Raw genomic sequence first — 18990 nt, 5'->3', positions numbered from 1 at the left:
ATCAATCAGATTCCAAACTCTCCACCATGGCCAAGACCAAAGAGCTCTCCAAGGATGTCAGGGACAAGATTGTAAACCTACACAAGGCTGGAATGGGCTACAAGACCATTGCCAAGCAGCTTGGTGAGAAGGTGACAACAGTTGGTGCGATTATTCGCAAATGGAAGAAACACAAAAGATCTGTCAATCTCCCTCGGCCTGGGGCTCCATGCAAGATCTCACCTCGTGGAGTTGCAATGATCATGAGAATGGTGAGGAATCAGCCCAGAACTACACGGGAGGATCTTGTCAATAATCTCAAGGCAGCTGGGACCATAGTCACCAAGAAAACAATTGGTAACATACTACGCCGTGAAGGACTGAAATCCTGCAGCGCCCGCAAGGTCCCCCTGCTCAAGAAAGCACATATACATGCCCATCTGAAGTTTGCCAATGAACATCTGAATGATTCAGAGGACAACTGGGTGAAAGTGTTGTGGTCAGATGAGACCAAAATGGAGCTCTTTGGCATCAATTCAACTCGCCGTGTTTGGAGGAGGAGGAATGCTGCCTATGACCCCAAGAACACCATCCCCACCGTCAAACATGGAGGTGGAAACATTATGCTTTGGGGGTGTTTTTCTGCTAAGGGGACAGGACAACTTCACCGCATCAAAGGGACGATGGACGGGGCCATGTACCGTCAAATCTTGGGTGAGAACCTCCTTCCCTCAGCCAGGGCATTGAAAATGGGTCGTGGATGGGTATTCCAGCATGACAGTGACCCAAAACACACGGCCAAGGCAACAAAGGAGTGGCTCAAGAAGAAGCACATTAAGGTCCTGGAGTGGCCTAGCCAGTCTCCAGACCTTAATACCATAGAAAATCTGTGGAGAGAGCTGAAGGTTCAGGTTGCCAAACGTTAGCCTCGAAACCTTAATGACTTGGAGAAGATCTGCAAAGAGGAGTTGGACAAAATCCCTCCTGAGATGTGTGCAAACCTGGTGGCCAACTACAAGAAACGTCTGACCTCTGTGATTGCCTACAAGGGTTTTGCCACCAAGCACTAAGTCATGTTTTGCAGAGGGGTCAAATACTTATTTCCCTCATTAAAATGCAAACCAATTCATAACATTTTTGACATGCGTTTTTCTGGATTTTGTTGTTTTTCTGTCTCTCACTGTTCAAATAAACCTACCATTAAAATTATAGACTGATCATTTCTTTGTCAGTGGGCAAACGTACAAAATCAGCAGGGGATCAAATACTTTTTTCCCTCACTGTATAACTCTATCATGAGGAATGGCCGTCTGCATTATAGATTTAAATTTTACCTTTTCTCTTTGGTGTTTGGGCAACACTGAATTTAATGTTTAATTTAAACTTTGACACCTATTGTTGATTTTATATCCTGATGGTCTACATTAATACCACGATGTACGTCTCCCCCTTTTTACGTCGTTTCGCAAATACGTAATCACGTTAATACTGATACCACTACCCGATATGTGTCGCCTCAACCCACGCTTACGTCGCTGACCGCATCATCCGTCTTTCTCGTATCCGTCTCCTCTCAGCCTTCGCCTCCACCTACCCCGTACACCAACTACTTTGCATCGCGCATTTAGACATGGACTGTACTGTAGAGTACGATATATTATTTCCGTACCGTATTTTGGTGATGTATTTTATCCTATGCTCGTTCTTATTGATGCCTGTATAATTCGTGTTAAAGTTTACTGCTGTACACTCGCGTTTAGTATTTAATTTTTAGTAATTTGATGTAACGTTGCGAGTACGTTTGAACGAAGTTGCGCGTTTTAACACGCAGCTTCACCGCACCCTCCGTTGTCTCTGCTTCGCTTCTCGTTGGAAAAATTGCTTTGATTTTCGTCGTTTCGATATTCGTCGCACATTTCAGGAACGCATCCGTGACGTAAGCTTGGATATTGCTGTATGTCAATGAATGTTTACTGGGTTCCCTCTAGTGGTCATCTCATGATATAAAGACTAAATCATGAGTCAATCTGAGAAAAAGTAAATTTTCTAATTATCACCCAGTTTAAAATGTGAGAATCTTTGATTTTTGGGTTACTTCTCAACAACAGAATACATCTCTCTGGGTGAGATCGTTTAATAAAGATGTGCGTTTGACCGCCCGCTAACGAATTCCTTTTTTGTTGTTGCCGTTTCTGCTGGTATGCACTGTCAAATTTATTGAGGTTCAGGTTATATGGGGCATTGATGAATGTTCATCATGCGAGGTGGCTGGTTTGAGTGAGGTAACGGCACTGAGCTGGCAATGCTGAGAACCTGGGTTTGAATACAAACAGCTGCCTGTGATTAAACCAGATCATCTTCAAGTACAGTGGATTGATGGGCTCAGTCCGGTCACCAATGACTGTCCAAAAATTATCACAGGTTTGTTTGTGATCATGATTTGGTATAAATTCCAGCTCTTGAGAATTAGCACGGTTGGCTACGTCCAGTGCGAAAGAAGTTCTACATACGTACATAGACAATATCAACTTAACTGTCATGCAGCGCGAACATCACCCTAATCTTCAAATCAGTTGAGAAGTGCTGCCCTCTACTGCGTGGACCAGAAGTCACTCATCACGGACCATTACCCAACATCAAGGGCCGAACTGCTCTGCGAGAGATCTGAAAGTAGAATTTGTCTCGTGACATGACCCCAATTGCACAATCGGGATTTAATTGACGGAGGAGTACCAATTTTCCCAAACAAATATATACTATTAATACTCATCGTGCCTAGTATGTTTGTTTCAGTTCATCCCATTATGCCATTCTTTTTAATGCTTATGTTTGTGGTTTTTTTTTGGCGCCTCTTACAAGGCATGATTTAAACTTCACTCTCATTAGAAACACGAGACTCTGTGGGCATTGTTGAGTGTGTCAGGTATGTCCAATACAGAGAACCGAGTGATTGATAGCATTACCATAAAATCACTATAATACACTTGGCTGGCCTCACCCATTTGTCTAATTGGATCCATTTCATTTATCCGTCAATGGAAAATGGTACGACAAGCACGTAAACAAAAGGATATGAATAACATTGGCCCCTCCATACATTTCATCCTTGAGTCCCTGAACGCATGCAGTAAATTCACCACTAATGCACAAACAAGTTTGAAAAATACAACCCCTCAATGCCAAGTACATTTAAGGACACTACCCTAGAACATGTATTCTTGATCTGTGTATTGAGCTTAAACCAAGTCTCTTGATTATTCGTATTTGAGCTCTTCGTGTAACCCATGCATATTTTGCTCTCGTATGTGTACACAGGTGGTGTCGGAGGAAGGTGGCTTCGAGACGAGCTGCAAGGAGCGCAAGTGGTCGCGTGTAGCGGCCAAGATGGGATACCCGGCAGGGAAGGGAGCCGGATCACTGCTCCGCTCTCACTACGAGCGTATCCTGTACCCCTACGACCTCTTCCAGTCTGGAGTCAGCCTCTCCGTGAGTGTCACATACTCCACGCGCCACTTCTGCTGCCCAATGTTTGGACGCCCGACAGGCGATAGACGAGCACTAAACGCTGCCATTCATCGTGATAGAAGTGCCAGGAAAGAAGTATATAGAAAAGAGGGCTTGCACTCGGGCCTCTTGAGGTGACACGGTAAAATGTTAAGGTTTATTTATATAGCCCTTGTTGCAGACCTTAAATCTCAATGACCTCTGTACATTGGGATGCACAGTGAACATATGTGAGCTTTTAAGTGCAGCAGCAATGCTGCCTTTTCGTTTAATTGTGAAATTGATAGCTTTTGCATTCAGTTCTCAATAACCGCACAGCACATCCTGGGGTAGCCCCTTTAAAAGCAAAATAATTCTGACATGGTGCAAATTATGCGGAGTTTAATTTCGTCCCTCGCTTCAATCTTGGAGGATCCTAACCCCTGCGCCATGCCAGCTGCTCTAAATAAGAATTTTGCACGTGTTTAACTTGCATCCTTTTCGATTAACCTTGACTAGTATTATATGCAAGTTACTGCACGTACCTCCAGAAATCCAAAATCCTTTACAGTCTGTGAATACTCCATTTGCTATCACTTTCTTTGCATTGCTTATCAGTAGAAATATTGAACTTGATGTGTGTGGGTTGCGACCATTTATTGCTGGACCATGACTCATCCTCTCCCATGAGCTGTGTGTGGCCTTTGAGGTGTGAGCAGCAACGCGGCGTCAATAAAGCGAGGAACTAGGAATAAATAACATGCGCAACTCATGTTGGCGCCTAGTCTTCTCGGTTCCTTCCTCATCGCTGCTTGGCCAAACGATGAAACAATGCTTTGCCGTTCCCCCGCTCGTTGAAAACCCCGTCGGTCAAGAACAGTCGTGCGTCAGGCAGTCTGCAGGCGGAGATTTACATGGGTTAAGGCAGCGGTTCTCAACTTAATTGGCCGCTCGAACACGATCACATGTCCACATGTCCAGATCGCATGTCCCACGCCTCTGGTCAACACGGTGTCAGTAAGGCGTTTTGTTTAGGGTTGTGTCGTAGTGTGTTTTGTCGCCACACAGCGACGACGGCGTTCCCCTCTTGCATTTCAAATTTCTCCTGCACGGTATCCATGCTGCAGTCTGCGACCCCGACGGGCTGAAAACCGCTGTGTTTTTAAGCGGTGGTTGTGAGGGGTCCCAGGCATCGGCTGTTTTGAAAGGATATGTGCGTGTTGGGTTGTAGTGCACTGATGTGACATTGACGCTGTCGCCTCGCTTGTGCACTCAGACCCTCTTAACCCTCTCCAAGCAGAAAATCTCCCTCAGACTGGCAGTAGCTGAGTTTTGCACAAAAGAGGTATGTTGTGTATTTAAAATCCTAACATAACTCCCAAGTTCTTTCTGGATTGCTAACACTTAACTGGGCAGCTCGAACGCGCGAGGCTGAGGAATAATTCGGTGCTGTGACCCTTCCAGAGGCAGCCGTCTGTCGATGTTCCCTTCTCTTTGCACGGATCACAGTTTGGGCCCTGCCGACGGATCAGTTTTACCGTCGGTGGAATTTTGTGTCACGTTTATGATTGAACATGTGGACAAGCAAAGCAGTCGTGAGTGCGAGTGTGGCCGTACGCTGTGCAGCTTTGCGTCTAATGCGGTATTGAACTCTGCCCTGTTCTGCCAAAGCTTCAGCCGTAAAGGAAGGGGGAGCAAGCATTTTTCAACATTTAATGGCTTGGCGCAGTCTTCACGGGCGCGCGAGTGTGAGAAATGGGCCTGCGTCGAAGCGTCGCGCCGCACTTTCGCTTATCCTTGGTTTTAAACTTTAATGCCTTGTTTTAAAAATGCCAGCAGCGTTTCCTGTGCGATCGTGGAGAAGAAGCTTCAGCTTAAAATGAACTGTTACTTTTCTCGCCAAGTCCCTAGTTTTCTGTGACACGGGTTGCGTGTATTTCATAAAGCGCGAATAAAAGCAATGCGCGTGCTTGTTTTGTTGAGTTTTTTTTATTTCATTGGCGATGGCGGTGAGGCCTTGCGAAGGATTTGTAACATTTAATTAACGACTAAGGCACATTTTATTTGCGCCCCGACCAAGTGCATGTCGATTTATGCATTAGAATGTGAAATATTAAATCATATTCACTAACTTTAATTACCCTGTTGAGGGAAGAAAAACGAAACATTTTTTTACAAGCGCTCATTGTATCGTCGCTTGATGCCACTTAATTTAATATCACCTTAAGTTATTGTCGCAGCGAACCGTGAAGGTGACCCTTGACATGTAAACGAGCCTTTTAACTTGAAGCCCTCTTCTTGCCGGCGTTTCTCAGACCTAGACAACGTGACGCTGGACCGCATCGACGGCGGGGTGAAACGTTTTTTGTCGCCGTCTCCGTGAGCTGAAATGCGCGTGGGCCGCTCTGCGCTCTGTTTTCACTCAGGGGCTCTCCAAGCCGCAGTTTGAGAGCAACGACAAGGACAAGGAGTACAAGCCACACAGCATCCCGCTCCGACAGTCATTACAGCCTCCCAAAACCGACAGCTATGGTCGCCGTGCCAAGAGGCTCAAGCAAGAGGTGCCTTCAGTCTAAACGTTACGCCCCGTACTCTTTGGTAACTTGGTTCGTTTCTCAGACCGCTTGTCCTGGCGAGGATCGCAGGGGCAGCTTGTTGATTCGGGTGGTCTCCCTTTCCCTGGCGACAGACTCCTAGCTCGACACTACTATGCACTACACTACTATACACTGCACTACTACACTATACACTACTATACATTAGACACTACTATACACAGACTCTAGCTCTTCCTGGGGAATTCCCAGGTGTTCCCAGGCCAGCTGAGCGACATCGTCCCGCCAGCGTGTCCTGGGCTGGCCCCCCGGGGTCTTCGCCCAGTGCAAGAGTACGCTTGACGCTGTGGGTGGTTCCTCAACACTTTAATCTAAGCCTCAAATAAATCATCGTGCCCTTGCGCCAAAAAAACCTCCGTCTCGCAGCTTTTTTTTATATAGCGTCCTGAGTTTTTGGGATGTTTAGCCTTTGCGATTCATTAGTGTGTGTGGCTCCTGCTATGAAACCATAGTACCTGGAGAGAGAGAGCCCACAACACTTTCAGTGGGGTAACCCAACTTAACACGGACCCCTCACCTGGCCACCCTCACAGCCCAAGCTTATGGTACTTGCTATTCCTAGGCAATCTCCCCATTAAAGTACTGATCAGACTCTGCCTCGCTTATCTCCTGATATCTAGCGAGGTCGGATATATTTCGGGCAAAATTTCTGATTGGTGATTCGTTTATTTGGTCATCGGCAATCTCATAGGTAATCGAGTCATAATCGTTGATGTATTTAATAACGTGGTCAGGTATTTAGATTGGTGCTCTGGCTGAAGATACTTATAATAATTGTATTGAAATCTATGAGTATTTCTACCAGCCCAGGATTGGCCCAGTTTTGGTGTAAATTAAATACTATTTACTATAAACAGAACAAGTTTTGTCCATTTTAATGAAGACAGGAACATGCTGTCATGTGTGTAATTGAAACTCGAGACTGGTAACTCATCGCTGTTTATTTTGTAATGTTTCGGATTATCGTTTATTACATACTAATGACTTGTTGGGTCAGCTGTTTACAGAGTGGATTGCTTGGCTGAGTCAAAAAAACATAGCCTCATTTCCTCCCAACAACAACAAACAGTGACGAGTCCCGTTTGTTTGTACTCATTTTATGTTTCTGTTCAGACTGCATTGTAAAAAAGGACAAATGTCTGTGCAAGCGGGTGTTGGATTCTTCCCCTTGAAATCGCACCGCTCGTGGTTCCTCTGATCTGCCCCAGCTCTATTGACTGTAGATTCTGACGAAAGAAAGTCAATAGCCCTCGGCGTTGTTATGGTGACGTTAACGGAAATTACTGCTAATGTAATAAATTAATGACAACGTTAATAATGCTCAGTTTAACACGTAGGCTTTCGCGACCAATATGCTTCCTTCCTATGTTTATCTTTTCACGTAAAAAAAATATTATGTACTCGGCCCATTTGCCTTCTCGGAGCGCATCATCAGTTCGATACAAGCAATCTCTGGACTGTTTTCGATATTCAGTGTCACATCAGTATTTGTCAGGCTTGCTTGAATCAATGAATATAAAATAATCATTTAAATAAGTCTTGTTGCATATCTTATTGACCTTCCAAGCCAATGTTAACCAGTAGCATTTTTTTTTACCCCGATAACCCTGCACCTGCTTTGCCTGTCTTGAGTCTTACATCATAGTGTTGTTGGTAATCTTGGTATGTATGTTGAACTTCTTTCGCACCGTACATGGCCAACCGCGCTTATCGGAGGTGAAGCTAATGCTGCCGCGTCCCCCCCCCCGTGTTCCATGATTTTACTATCACCCAGCCGGACGTTGTAGATACGGAGGTGCCCAAACTGCCGGAGCTGCGACGGATGCAAGCCTACTGCTCGGGCATGCGTGCCAGTGCTCATGTGAGCGCCAACAAGGACAAACTTGTCAAGGTCAAAGGTAATTTGGGGGGAGTGTCCTGGCCATTATTTGAAGTGGTTGCGCTGTGAGACAGGTCATGACCTGATTTGTAAAAAAAGCATCTAGGCAGAATGTTTAATTTTAGGTGTTTTGGTCTCGGCAACATTCTCAGGACTGCTTATAAGACAAATAAAACACTCTCTTGTTGCACTGCCGTTTGTTTTTTGTTTGTTTGGCCCATTTGGCCTTTGTTCACCCTGCGTGCGTGCGTTGAATTTTTTTCGAGGTTCCTTATCGATGACCGATCCTTGAAAAGGATTTCTTAGAAGATGCTGTAAAAAAAATCAAATACTAATTACCTTGTGAACACACATCTAGACTGTATGTCCTGTACTGTTTGACGTGAGTTTGAAGCTTCATTAATGAGTAAAGTAGACTTCAGTGACTTTCAGGCATGCCGAAGGAATGCGCCTGTGACATCACTGCATAGTGACTTATTATGAAGTTCACCGGTCATGTCACAGTAAGCACCGTCTAGCCAAAACAATTATGCAACTAGTAAATGCACTTGATGCGTTGTTTCCAGTGTTTGAAATTACACTGCCCAAGTTAACTATTTTTTCTACGTGTCTCCCATTTGGAGGCACATGCAAACGCCTTGAGGTAACACGAGTACATTTAATTGAAAGCTAATAATAGTGCACAATGATAATTTCATTCATTAAGTCAGGCTACCCCTCAACGAGTCTCGAAGACTCTTTTTCAGGAGGGTCCTGCTGGGTATTAAGGTAAATGGCACACCCGTGGTCTCGGTGCGGTCTACTGAGCTCCAATTCCAAGCGGCTGAATTAGAAGCGTGTGCTGCCGTGCCTGGCCAGACGTGTACGCGCTTCATTTTTTTTCCCCAGTAAAGCATACGAGAGCCCCACTTCTCCAGCTCCTCCCCATCTCTCAACCTTGTTTTTGTCCTCCCATGTCTTTTAGAAAGAGATTGGGAATTTCGACGATAGATGAAAGAATGCCAACCTCAAGAAGGACTGGGAATAGATAGAAACATTATAGGTATTGTGCATCAGAGACTTTGCACATGTGGTCCAGATGAATAGTGAGATGTTCCCAAACATCCTCTTGTACGCTAACATTTATGGGTCGGGGCCACAAAGGACGGCCGAGGTAAAGGTGGATTGACGATATCAGAGCGATGGGGCTCGCACCCGCAGAGACACTTAGAACTTGCCAGGGACAAAAGGGGTTGGAGGTTGGTCTTGGACGGGCTGCCAGTACGCAACGATCTTCCGGTTGTCGCCTTACGTTTGTACGTATGTTGAATTTCTTTCGCATTGTACGTCGCCAACCAATGCTAATAGGTGCGGGGGAAGGACAAAAAGTAAGATAAGGATAATAAGAATCCCCTCTTACAACCTTGCACTTCCTTATCCTCACCAACTCCCCCCCCCCGCCCCCCCCACTGCCCCTCCGCTTCCTCTCGGCAGAAGAGGCGCGGGCGGTGGGCTCGAGGACGGAGCGCGCCTCCGAGGCGGCGGCGGCGGCGGCGGTGAAGGCGGGACGCGGGGTGCCGCCCTGCCGCAGCCCCGACCCTGAGGTAGGTGGCGCGGCGGGGAGCGGCTCGGGCAACGGAGGGGACGGCAGGACTCGCATGCAGATGCGGCAGCGGACCGGCGCACTCTCCGCACAGTTCGTAAGTTTCACAAGCAACCCGAGCACAGACTCCTTCCTGCACAACCAGAGCCTTCCTCCTTCCAGCTGCTGCAGCCGAGGCGAGCACACCATATCTCTCTCTCCCTTCTTCTGTCTCATCAGCACCTGCTTGTGGACAGCAAAGGACCGTGCGTGTGTGTGTGCCTGAGGCCACGTGCTATCTGTGCGGGCTCTGGATATCCATTGATGTCGTTCACAACAGCAGCCCATTCTGCACTTGTGTTTGTGTTGGGCAAGCTTTGAAAAATTTTCCCCAATTGCTGAGTTATGAGACTCTTTTGGGTAAAGGCTTACAATGGGAACTATGTTTTTGTGCAGAATTTGAGGGGATCCCTCTATACAGTGCCACTGTAAATGCTCTTTCGGCAATAGAAAATCATCAATGGAAATGTGTGGCTTGCCGAGTTAAGTTGTCCACAAGCAAAATGCCTTTCACAAAGCGAATTCTACTCTTACATTTCAAAATTGTTTGAGCTTAGCCACTGCAGCTAGTAAACAACACATGGGGTGCCATGCCATGTGTCCTGATTCGTGAGTTTTCTTGATTATATACTGATCACTGTCAGTTGTTTGCAGTCGCTTTGTGAACTGGATCCCATTTCTCTTTCCTCAACACTCTATGGACAAGGTTGCCAATTTGAGTGTGGCTTTTTTCATTTGGGGTGAACACAGTTTGTCAAAAAGATGCGTCTCGTGTGAAATGTGGTCTTCAAGGGGAAAGAGTTGTCCCACGTACTGATTTTGGTAACCTTGACCTGACATCCTTATTTCATCTCAAGAGCCGTCTCTCCTTGGCCATCGATTTCTTCGTGAGACTTCTTCCCTCTGGGCTTCCAGAATAACAGGACACTTTGTAACGTTTGTATTTTGCAACTATTTGAGGCACGACTGTCTTCTCTCTCCCAGTTTACACTTTATATGTGCAAATGAAACTTGTTATTGCACTTATGTACACCTTGATACTTATATTCACGATCATCAAAATTAAAGAGTGTCTTTATTTTTAGTTGTAATGTGTCAATAAGCTATCTTTTTCACACCGAGGCGGGATGCTCCCATGGTGTAATGGGCACCACATTGCACTTGCAGTTCAGAGGTCACCGGTTCGATTCCCATCTCCCAGCACGGCAGTTTAAATAATGGTGCAAGTTTCATAAATCGCTTCAGCCTCTGTCTACCCAGCGGTGTAATGGGTATTCCACAGTTAATTGACTACAGGTTGCAGAGCTGCAGTTGAAAAAAACAATGCAGACATTTTCTTAAATTCCCCCCCCCCCCAGCCCACCTCTGTTCACCCAGCAAGATAACTGTTAGATGACATGCGGATGGGGCAAAGAGCAGATACTTTCAAGACCTCTGGCCAGTTTGGAAGAGTAGACCAAAAGGACCTTTCGGAGGGCTCTCAGCAGCTTTCTCCAGTGGAAGCTGTCCCGCCTGCATTGGCCCAAGGAATAAATTGCAGCGCTGCACCTTTAAGGTTAAGAGTCCCCATTGTGACGCTGATTAAGTGTTACGTGTGTGCGCGTGTGTGTGTGGGCGCGCGTGCATTGATTCAGATTGAGATGTACGTGTGCCTGGTGTGCGGACGCGGGGACGAGGAGGACAAGCTGCTGCTGTGCGACGGCTGTGATGACAGCTACCACACCTTCTGCCTTATCCCACCGCTGCAGGACGTGCCCAAGGGTGACTGGCGCTGCCCCAAGTGTGTGGCCGAGGTGCGGTCCCCACGCATGGGCTTGTACCTAAAGCACGAGCCGTACGACCATAGGGATACCTGGTGCAGCAGGGAAAGAAAAAAAACACCCAGCAGTTTTTTTTTTTCTGTTTCGTGATATCGCATGCTAGTATCGTCATAATTGACAAACAATTCGTCAATTAGACAACTTTGCAAGGATCTGAAGTTCTCAAGAGGCAGCCTCTTTACTGTGGGAGAGACTACCACTTGCGCATTTGGTGTTTTAGAGCTACAATCGCACACACGAGTCGTGATACTGTCAGCAGCGTCATCTTTGTTCACAAAGAACAACGATAACAACAACCGCCATTCCCCACGGAGTGACGGTGACATCACCACGGCGCTTGTGCCAAGTTGTGTACATTTAAGGCCACGTGATGGACAGGGACGACATTAACAAGCACTGAAATCTCATCAACAAATGTATAACCGTTTAACATGTAGAGTGCGAGCATTTGTGTATAGTTCTTACATTAGAAAAAGTGCTGTTCATGTTAGAGGTGCATTGGATAGGAGCCTTCGAAAAAAACACTTAGAATGTACCTGCTGTCATCAGGTCTGAGAAGGTAAGCAGAAATAAGTGCTTGGATGGGTGACCACCATGCACAGCAAGTTATAATATACACTCAAACTTCACATTTCGCAGGGTTTCCCATTGCAGATTTGACCATTCATGCAAAATTTATTGAGGAATAGTTAGCTGATTGTGCCCCTGTGACTCAACCATTCGTGATTAGCGGCGAGGTTCCTGTTTGGTAATTACACTTTGCTCGCGATGATGCCGCCGCAGAAGAATACGCGCGCCATCATCATCCATAGTAAGTCATTGTATTTTTTTAACTGCATAATATGTACTGGAAATATGTCATTAACCGTATCTTTATTTTCAGGTTTACTTTTACGTGTCCAGTACAATACAATAATTGTTAAAATATATACATTTTATGTGCAGTTATATTTAACACTAGAAAATATTCATTATAGTTTACGTAAAAAAATATTCCCTGGGTCGTGTTTCGGTGAACGTAGGGGAACAAAACGAAAGGAGGGGATGCCATATTACGAACCGTGAATCGAGCCATATTTTTACCACGTGCCTTTGAGCTTGCAGGTCGTGAATTTGCCGAGTGCGACTATTTTCAAGAACATAACCCCCATGATGGGCAAGGTTTTGGTGTGCATATATATACACAGTAAAACCTTGGATTGCGAGCATAATTCGTTCCGGAAACGTGTTTGTAATCCAAAGCACTCGTATATCAAAGCACTCGTATATCAGTTGTGATCACGTGATGCTCGGCAGACAAAGCGTGTTCGTACTACTCGTATTTTGAAGACCTCGCTCGTTTATCAAATTAATATTTATTAAAAAATGTTTGCTCGTCTTGCAAAACGCTCGCAGACCAAGTTACTCGCAATCCAAGGTTTTACTGTATAAGATACATGCACCGTAGATATGACGAAGAGCAATTGCCAGAAAAGTCGCCTATTACGTTTATCTCTAGTTGACATTTTTTGCCCAGTGTTATTTACGAATGCGTTGCGTTCATCGATGTGTTCCCTAACTTATTACATGACCCCCTTTTTTTTGTGCTGCCCAACGCTGGTCACAGACTAATGCCCTCCCCCAACGTGTGCGTCTGATTGGCCCGCAGGAATGCAGCAAACCCCAGGAGGCCTTTGGCTTTGAGCAGGCCACCAAGGAGTACACACTGCAGAGCTTCGGAGAGATGGCAGACACCTTCAAGTCGGACTATTTCAGCATGCCCGTGCACGTACGTTACCTTGCCCGGCCCTGGTGATGCTCGTATGCCGAACATTGCACGGTGTTTGGCTTCTGCTTTGGGTCAGGAGCTTTAAAAAAAAAAAATAATGATGATGAAGGCAACGCTTCGTCGCACTTCATGTCCCCACGTGCTGTATTCGCGCTTCGTTTTGTACGTCTAAGTATGGGGCGATGAATAATGGCGGCTCATAACCACATCACCTGGAACGTGTGCCCGATCTCATCAGATCTTGGCAGCTAAGCAGGCCTAAGCCTGGATAGTTTAGGATGGATGCCCACCATGCACAAAACAAGTGTTGTTGATTGCTTTGTCTACATTGTTGGCAGTAGAGGGCAGTACAGCAAAACACGTTGTACAGTTCTATTGGCCAACATCTATGCTCCCCACCTTCAACCTGCACTGATCAAATTTGCTAATTATGGTCAGATAACCCCTACAATATTTATGGTGTAGGAAAGCCCTCACCATGAGTGGGGATTGAGTGCTGTACATGCGCAATGACACTTTATACACACGTGTATTGATAAACACTTAGGAGATTGACTGCAGGAAGGTAATAGTGCTAGTGTGAGAGACTGTGCTAGCATTTGCAAGCATTCTGTAACGCTTCCCAAAATGCGTTTGTCCTTGGAATTATTTAATTGCAGACAATGATGTTCTGTTCCAATCCACACGAATGAGATGATATCACACGACACGTGACTTGCGGAGTTGACGTTATGCATGATGATGTCATCCGGAGGGAGGAGGGGAGGGGGAGGTGCGTGGGTCTCCGCTGCCAGGGTGCAATTGCCGAGGCGAATCGTTTTAGCACCGGTTTTGCCTTCAAGTATTGGGCAATGCTTTGATCAATGTGGCCAGTTTTATATAGGGTGAGTCTCTTAATAGCCACAGAACTTTACTCAAGTTTCTTTCACATCGGATCATCTTGGTGAGTTTTTTTTACACCCATCCGTTTTAAAACCGACAGACAGACGGACAAGGGACCTACCTGGATTGAAAAGCATAAAACGGGATCAAACAAATGACACCTGTGCACGTTGGCTTGTACAACTGTCGCCGGGTTCACCCTACTGGAATCAGATGGTGCCCCCTGAGCTGGTGGAGAAAGAGTTCTGGCGGCTGGTCAGCACCATCGAGGAGGACGTGACGGTGGAGTACGGTGCCGACATCCACTCGGGCGAGTTTGGCAGCGGCTTTCCCGTGCGCGGAACCCGGCGGAAACTCACGCCAGAGGAGGAGGTAAGTGGTTGGCAGTCAACCTCGGTTGAAAGCGCGCTGTCACCCGCAGACTTCGCGGCGGACCTCCGATTAGCACGGTTGGCTACGTACGGTGTGAAAAGTTCAACACACACACGTGTTGGTTAAGGATGTGTGTCTGGACTGGTTCAGATTTGAGCCGCAACTGATGCGAGCCGTGGCCAGGGAATCAGGCCCAGGTCGCTGGGTTTAGTGCATAGTGTGCTAACCACTTCACCTACTTTTACTATGTTTTTATTTTGCCCGTTAAGGTCCATTTTTGCTCTTAGTTCTTTTTCAGAAGTAACCTGGCCACAATATTATAGCTCAACGATGTGGCTTACCATGTGTAAATGTGTAAATGTATAAGCAGCCAAGTTCAACATAGATACATCCCCCACTTTGCAAAATATACACTGTTGAGGCAATAACTGCAGCCTGTTAAGGCTGGAATGACATAGGACATTGTAGTGGGGTGAGCATCACATGCAGAATGTCTACCTCCTGCATCAGCAATAAATTTTTGGTCAAGGGAAAACCCAGGTTAGGCTCAGAAACACTTGATTTATGACCAGGATTCCAACTCGGCATGCTAGGATTTTAGCGTGGTGCAGAACAACACTGTTCTTAAGATTAAAGGTGTAGCTCGATCCGTGAGGCCCAAATTCTTGAATTCACCATCTAAAGTTCGTTGGTTTACTTAGTGTCGCATTGATGCCTGATGTGGAATATTTTCATGTATCTCCCCATACGCTTGCGTACATGTACGTAACCAACGTCTTTGCATTTTGGCGAAGGAATATGCACGTGCTGGCTGGAACCTCAACAACATGCCAGTGCTGGCTGAGTCGGTCCTGGCGCAAATCAACGCCGACATCTCGGGCATGAAGGTGCCTTGGCTCTACGTGGGCATGTGCTTCTCTGCCTTCTGCTGGCATATTGAGGACCACTGGAGCTACTCCATCAACTACCTGCACTGGTCAGTACAGCGCATTGGGGCACCGCGGTGGCGAAATGTTTACTACCTCGACTGGTATGCAGGCGGCCATGGGTTCGATCCTGACCCTGACGCTGGTATATTTGGAGTTTGTATATTGTCCCTGCGGTCGTGTGGATTTTTCTCCGAGTCCTCCGGTTTTTCCCTCCATATTTAGAAACATGCGTTTTTAGTATTTGGCTGCTATAAATTTCCACATTTAAAAGCAACTTCATTGAGCTATCATTTGTGGCCACGTCGCTTCTGAAAAGTAGCTATGTAGCTCAAGTGGGCCTTACCTCGTGAAATAAAAAGGGATTAGATTAGTTTTAGTTTGACATTGACATGGTGAAGATTGTGGCTTGAATTGAAAGACTTGCTTCCTCGTGCCTACATACGGAATATCCATTTTAATTAATCATGCTAGGTTTAGTTACCTCATTGCTGGAATATGAAAGAAAATCTCATGACAACTTTGTAAGGTACATTTAAACTGTATAGCAGGGTTGAGTTTCAGATTTTAAAACAATCATGTCAGATCAAAGACAATTTCGTATCAATTTCAGATTTTCAGATAATTTGTGGTACGTACACATTTAAATCTTCTTCGTGGGAATAATTATGGAGTCACGCAAAGCCACGCAATGCCACGTGAGGCCACTTATGGCAGGAAAATTGCAGCAGAAGTGACGACGTTTTAGGGACGTAACTTTAGGCTTTCAGATAAATACAAAACTAAAAACTCATATCACCAAAAATGTAATATCTCAGCATGGTTTTCACGTGGGTTCGATTAATCCAAAAATCGTGGACTCATCCTGACTGCGTAGTTCTGTACACTAAATTCATAGACGTGTCACATACATTAGAATTCCCATTCTCCCTTCAGTCTGATAGTCCTGAAAAATGAGCACGCCTCATAAATAAATAATAGGCTGGACTGCGTGACATGTTATATGGAAGCGCACTGCTGTGCGTCTGCATGTTGCTACTGGACATCTCTGAACTACTGGACATCTGTTAAAAGAGCTTTATAGCTCATCGGATTCCTCCACTATAAATAAATATTCTGATTCTGCAGGGGCGAGCCCAAGACGTGGTACGGCGTTCCTGCTCACGCGGCCGAGAGTCTCGAGGAGGTAATGAAGAAGCTGGCGCCGGAGCTGTTCGAGGCGCAGCCGGACCTGCTTCACCAGCTCGTCACCATCATGAACCCCAACCTGCTCATGGCCCACGGCGTTCCCGTATGCACTGTGCACGCACCCACTTGCACACGGGCACACTGCTTTACAGAGAGACGCAGGACTATCGTGAACCCTCGGAGATGGACATCTCGGCATCCACAAGTTGATGTAATTTTTTTAACGAAAATTTGTAGAACTAATAGTCTTTTTGTGTGGCAGGGTGGAAAAACAACAATTTTGAAACGTGTTTTTAATAGTCTTTTTTCAACCAATCCAAGGAGGCAATTGACGCTGTTTGAATCACAGCACAGCGCCTCTGCCAGGATGTACGTGGATGGCACATTTGTTTGATGGTTTGGACTTTACCGCAGTTGATATTTTGCCGAGTCTCGGACCTTCCATTTGTGGAAGGTATATGTCCATCTCCCAGTTATCCGCATGTTGTCAAGTGGCCTCCTTTGTTTGAGTCTGCACATTGGCGGGCTGGAGCTGCTTGCACATCGTGGCACGTAGGAACATCTGCCACGGAGGAGTCACTCTGGCTAAACTGCAGCAGGGCACTGAAATGGTCTAGATCAGATGCGATGTAAGACACTTTGAAATTGCCGAGGCATTTTAGTGCCGCGTAAATGCAGATCATCGTTATCTCTCGTGGTTGACTCTCCGCGTGTTTTGTTAGACCTCAGCTTGGTTTCACTGTCGCTCGTCTCCGCAGGTGGTGAGAACAAATCAGTGCGCCGGCGAGTTCGTCATCACGTTCCCGCGCTCGTACCACAGCGGATTTAATCAGGGCTACAACTTCGCTGAAGCAGTCAACTTTTGTACCGCTGACTGGGTACGTTTTGTTTTTACTTTACATTTTTTAAATGTATTCTTATATTTTTTTCCATCAGTTTACGTCATTGACTTGCACACATCTTATTCATATTCTTTGGGTCTTTCGGTAAAGCCACGTAGATAGAAAAATAATGAAATAGAATGATTTGAATAAAATAAATAAAATAAAAATATCACGACACATCTTGTTTTAAACCTTCAATGCTAACTCAAGACCTTAATTTAACAATATCGTTACAAACCTGGATCCATAGCGAGATATTGATTACTAAGCTGGCTCCAGCAATTTCCATATATAATATTGTTTATTAATGTTTTTTCATGAATGTATGCTACCATCGTGTATAATGGTTAGCACAATGGACGTGCAATCCAGAGCTCGCCGGTTCTATTTCTTTTCAAGGTACGGTAGTTGGAACAACGGGCAAGGCTCTTTTTATTAGATTTTTAAATGAACTGATCCCCCATACACGAAATATGCAGTCAGTGCTGTAGCTATGGCAGGGCACTCGTTAATTAAATGTATTTTTTTTTTGTAAAAACTCATCCGCACTAAAGAGGGCATCGCAATACTTTACAGTATAAATTAAACATAAGTTGTCCTACCTATAAAATCAAGACACATATAAAAATATAAAAATGAGAGTAAATATTCAAGTTAAAAGCTGAAAGGAAAAAAATAATCTTGTAGAGTTTCCTGAACTGTTCGATGCTCGGAGCCAACGTGAGGGCCGGTGGAAGAGAGTTCCAGGTCTTACGCACCATACTCGAGAAGGCCCTGCCACCCAGCGTAGAAGGGAAAATTCTAGGTTGTGCTAGCAGTGCCTGACCTGGGGAGCGCAAGGTATATATTGTACTCCTGATTTCTGTTCACCATCGTGGAAGAGTAGGCCAAAATACCCTCTGTAGAGGGAGACTCTTAGAACTCCCGTCTGTTTGTAGGCCCTTGCGCTAATAGTGGCAGAAGAAACTATTTGCAGGGCTGCAACTTTACCTTTTCACGTTTCACTTAACCACACAGCTTGTGTACCACCGGTCGGTGTATTTTTAATGACGTGGCGCCTCCTGTGCGCTTTGCTTGAGCTTTTGAATGCAACTGCTGCACGCGCTCGCGTGTGTTCCCGCGGCAGCTGCCGACGGGGCGGCAGTGCGTGGAGCACTACCGCCGGCTGCACCGCTACTGCGTCTTCTCGCACGATGAGCTCATCTGCAAGATGGCGGCGGAGCCCGACGGGCTGGACCTCCCGATGGCCGCGTCTGTGCACAGGGACATGACGGTCATGATGGAGGAGGAGAGGCGGTTACGCAAGTCCGTGGAGCAGAGGGTACGCTTTTGCCGACAGGCACTGTCTACAAACAAAGCCACGCACTTTGACGACTGACCGCGACCGCCCCACAAAGACAACCATTCCCTCCTCATAGCCTTAACAGACTGTTTGGGGCACGTGCTGGTAGCGAGTATCAGGCTGGCACGGCGCACGAGGGGGTGGGTGGCCAGCACCACGCCCGGCCACCTTTTTTTCTCCCCAGTGGCATATTTGCACATTGCACGAGGTACTCATTTGAGATCGAGTCGG

At 46.0% G+C, this 18990-nt stretch overlaps 1 protein-coding gene across 4 annotated transcripts in view; it reads left to right on the top strand.

Moving 5' to 3' along the window:
* LOC116952707 (lysine-specific demethylase 5A-like) overlaps window positions 1-18990 on the top strand; it is a 53455-nt gene that overhangs the window by 10988 nt on the left and 23477 nt on the right. For 2 of the 4 annotated variants that reach the window (XM_032972303.2, XM_032972306.2), the window contains exons 4-15: window positions 3295-3465; window positions 4739-4807; window positions 5889-6023; window positions 7852-7975; window positions 9430-9635; window positions 11212-11370; window positions 13046-13165; window positions 14261-14419; window positions 15214-15395; window positions 16474-16636; window positions 17292-17411; window positions 18544-18738. In XM_032972303.2, coding sequence (XP_032828194.1) covers window positions 3295-3465; window positions 4739-4807; window positions 5889-6023; window positions 7852-7975; window positions 9430-9635; window positions 11212-11370; window positions 13046-13165; window positions 14261-14419; window positions 15214-15395; window positions 16474-16636; window positions 17292-17411; window positions 18544-18738 — 1803 coding nt within the window. The remainder of the gene's footprint in view (window positions 1-3294; window positions 3466-4738; window positions 4808-5888; window positions 6024-7851; window positions 7976-9429; window positions 9636-11211; window positions 11371-13045; window positions 13166-14260; window positions 14420-15213; window positions 15396-16473; window positions 16637-17291; window positions 17412-18543; window positions 18739-18990) is intronic. The other 2 variants (XM_032972305.2, XM_032972304.2) reach the window with 2 other exon arrangements.

Source organism: Petromyzon marinus, chromosome 48, assembly GCF_048934315.1.
Source record: "Petromyzon marinus isolate PM22_M1 ecotype Great Lakes invasive population chromosome 48, UKy_Petmar_22M1.pri1.0, whole genome shotgun sequence".
NCBI classification, from domain to species: domain Eukaryota; kingdom Metazoa; phylum Chordata; class Hyperoartia; order Petromyzontiformes; family Petromyzontidae; genus Petromyzon; species Petromyzon marinus.
Note: the sequence above shows the minus strand (reverse complement) of the source record. Positions and strands in the feature narration are given on the sequence as shown.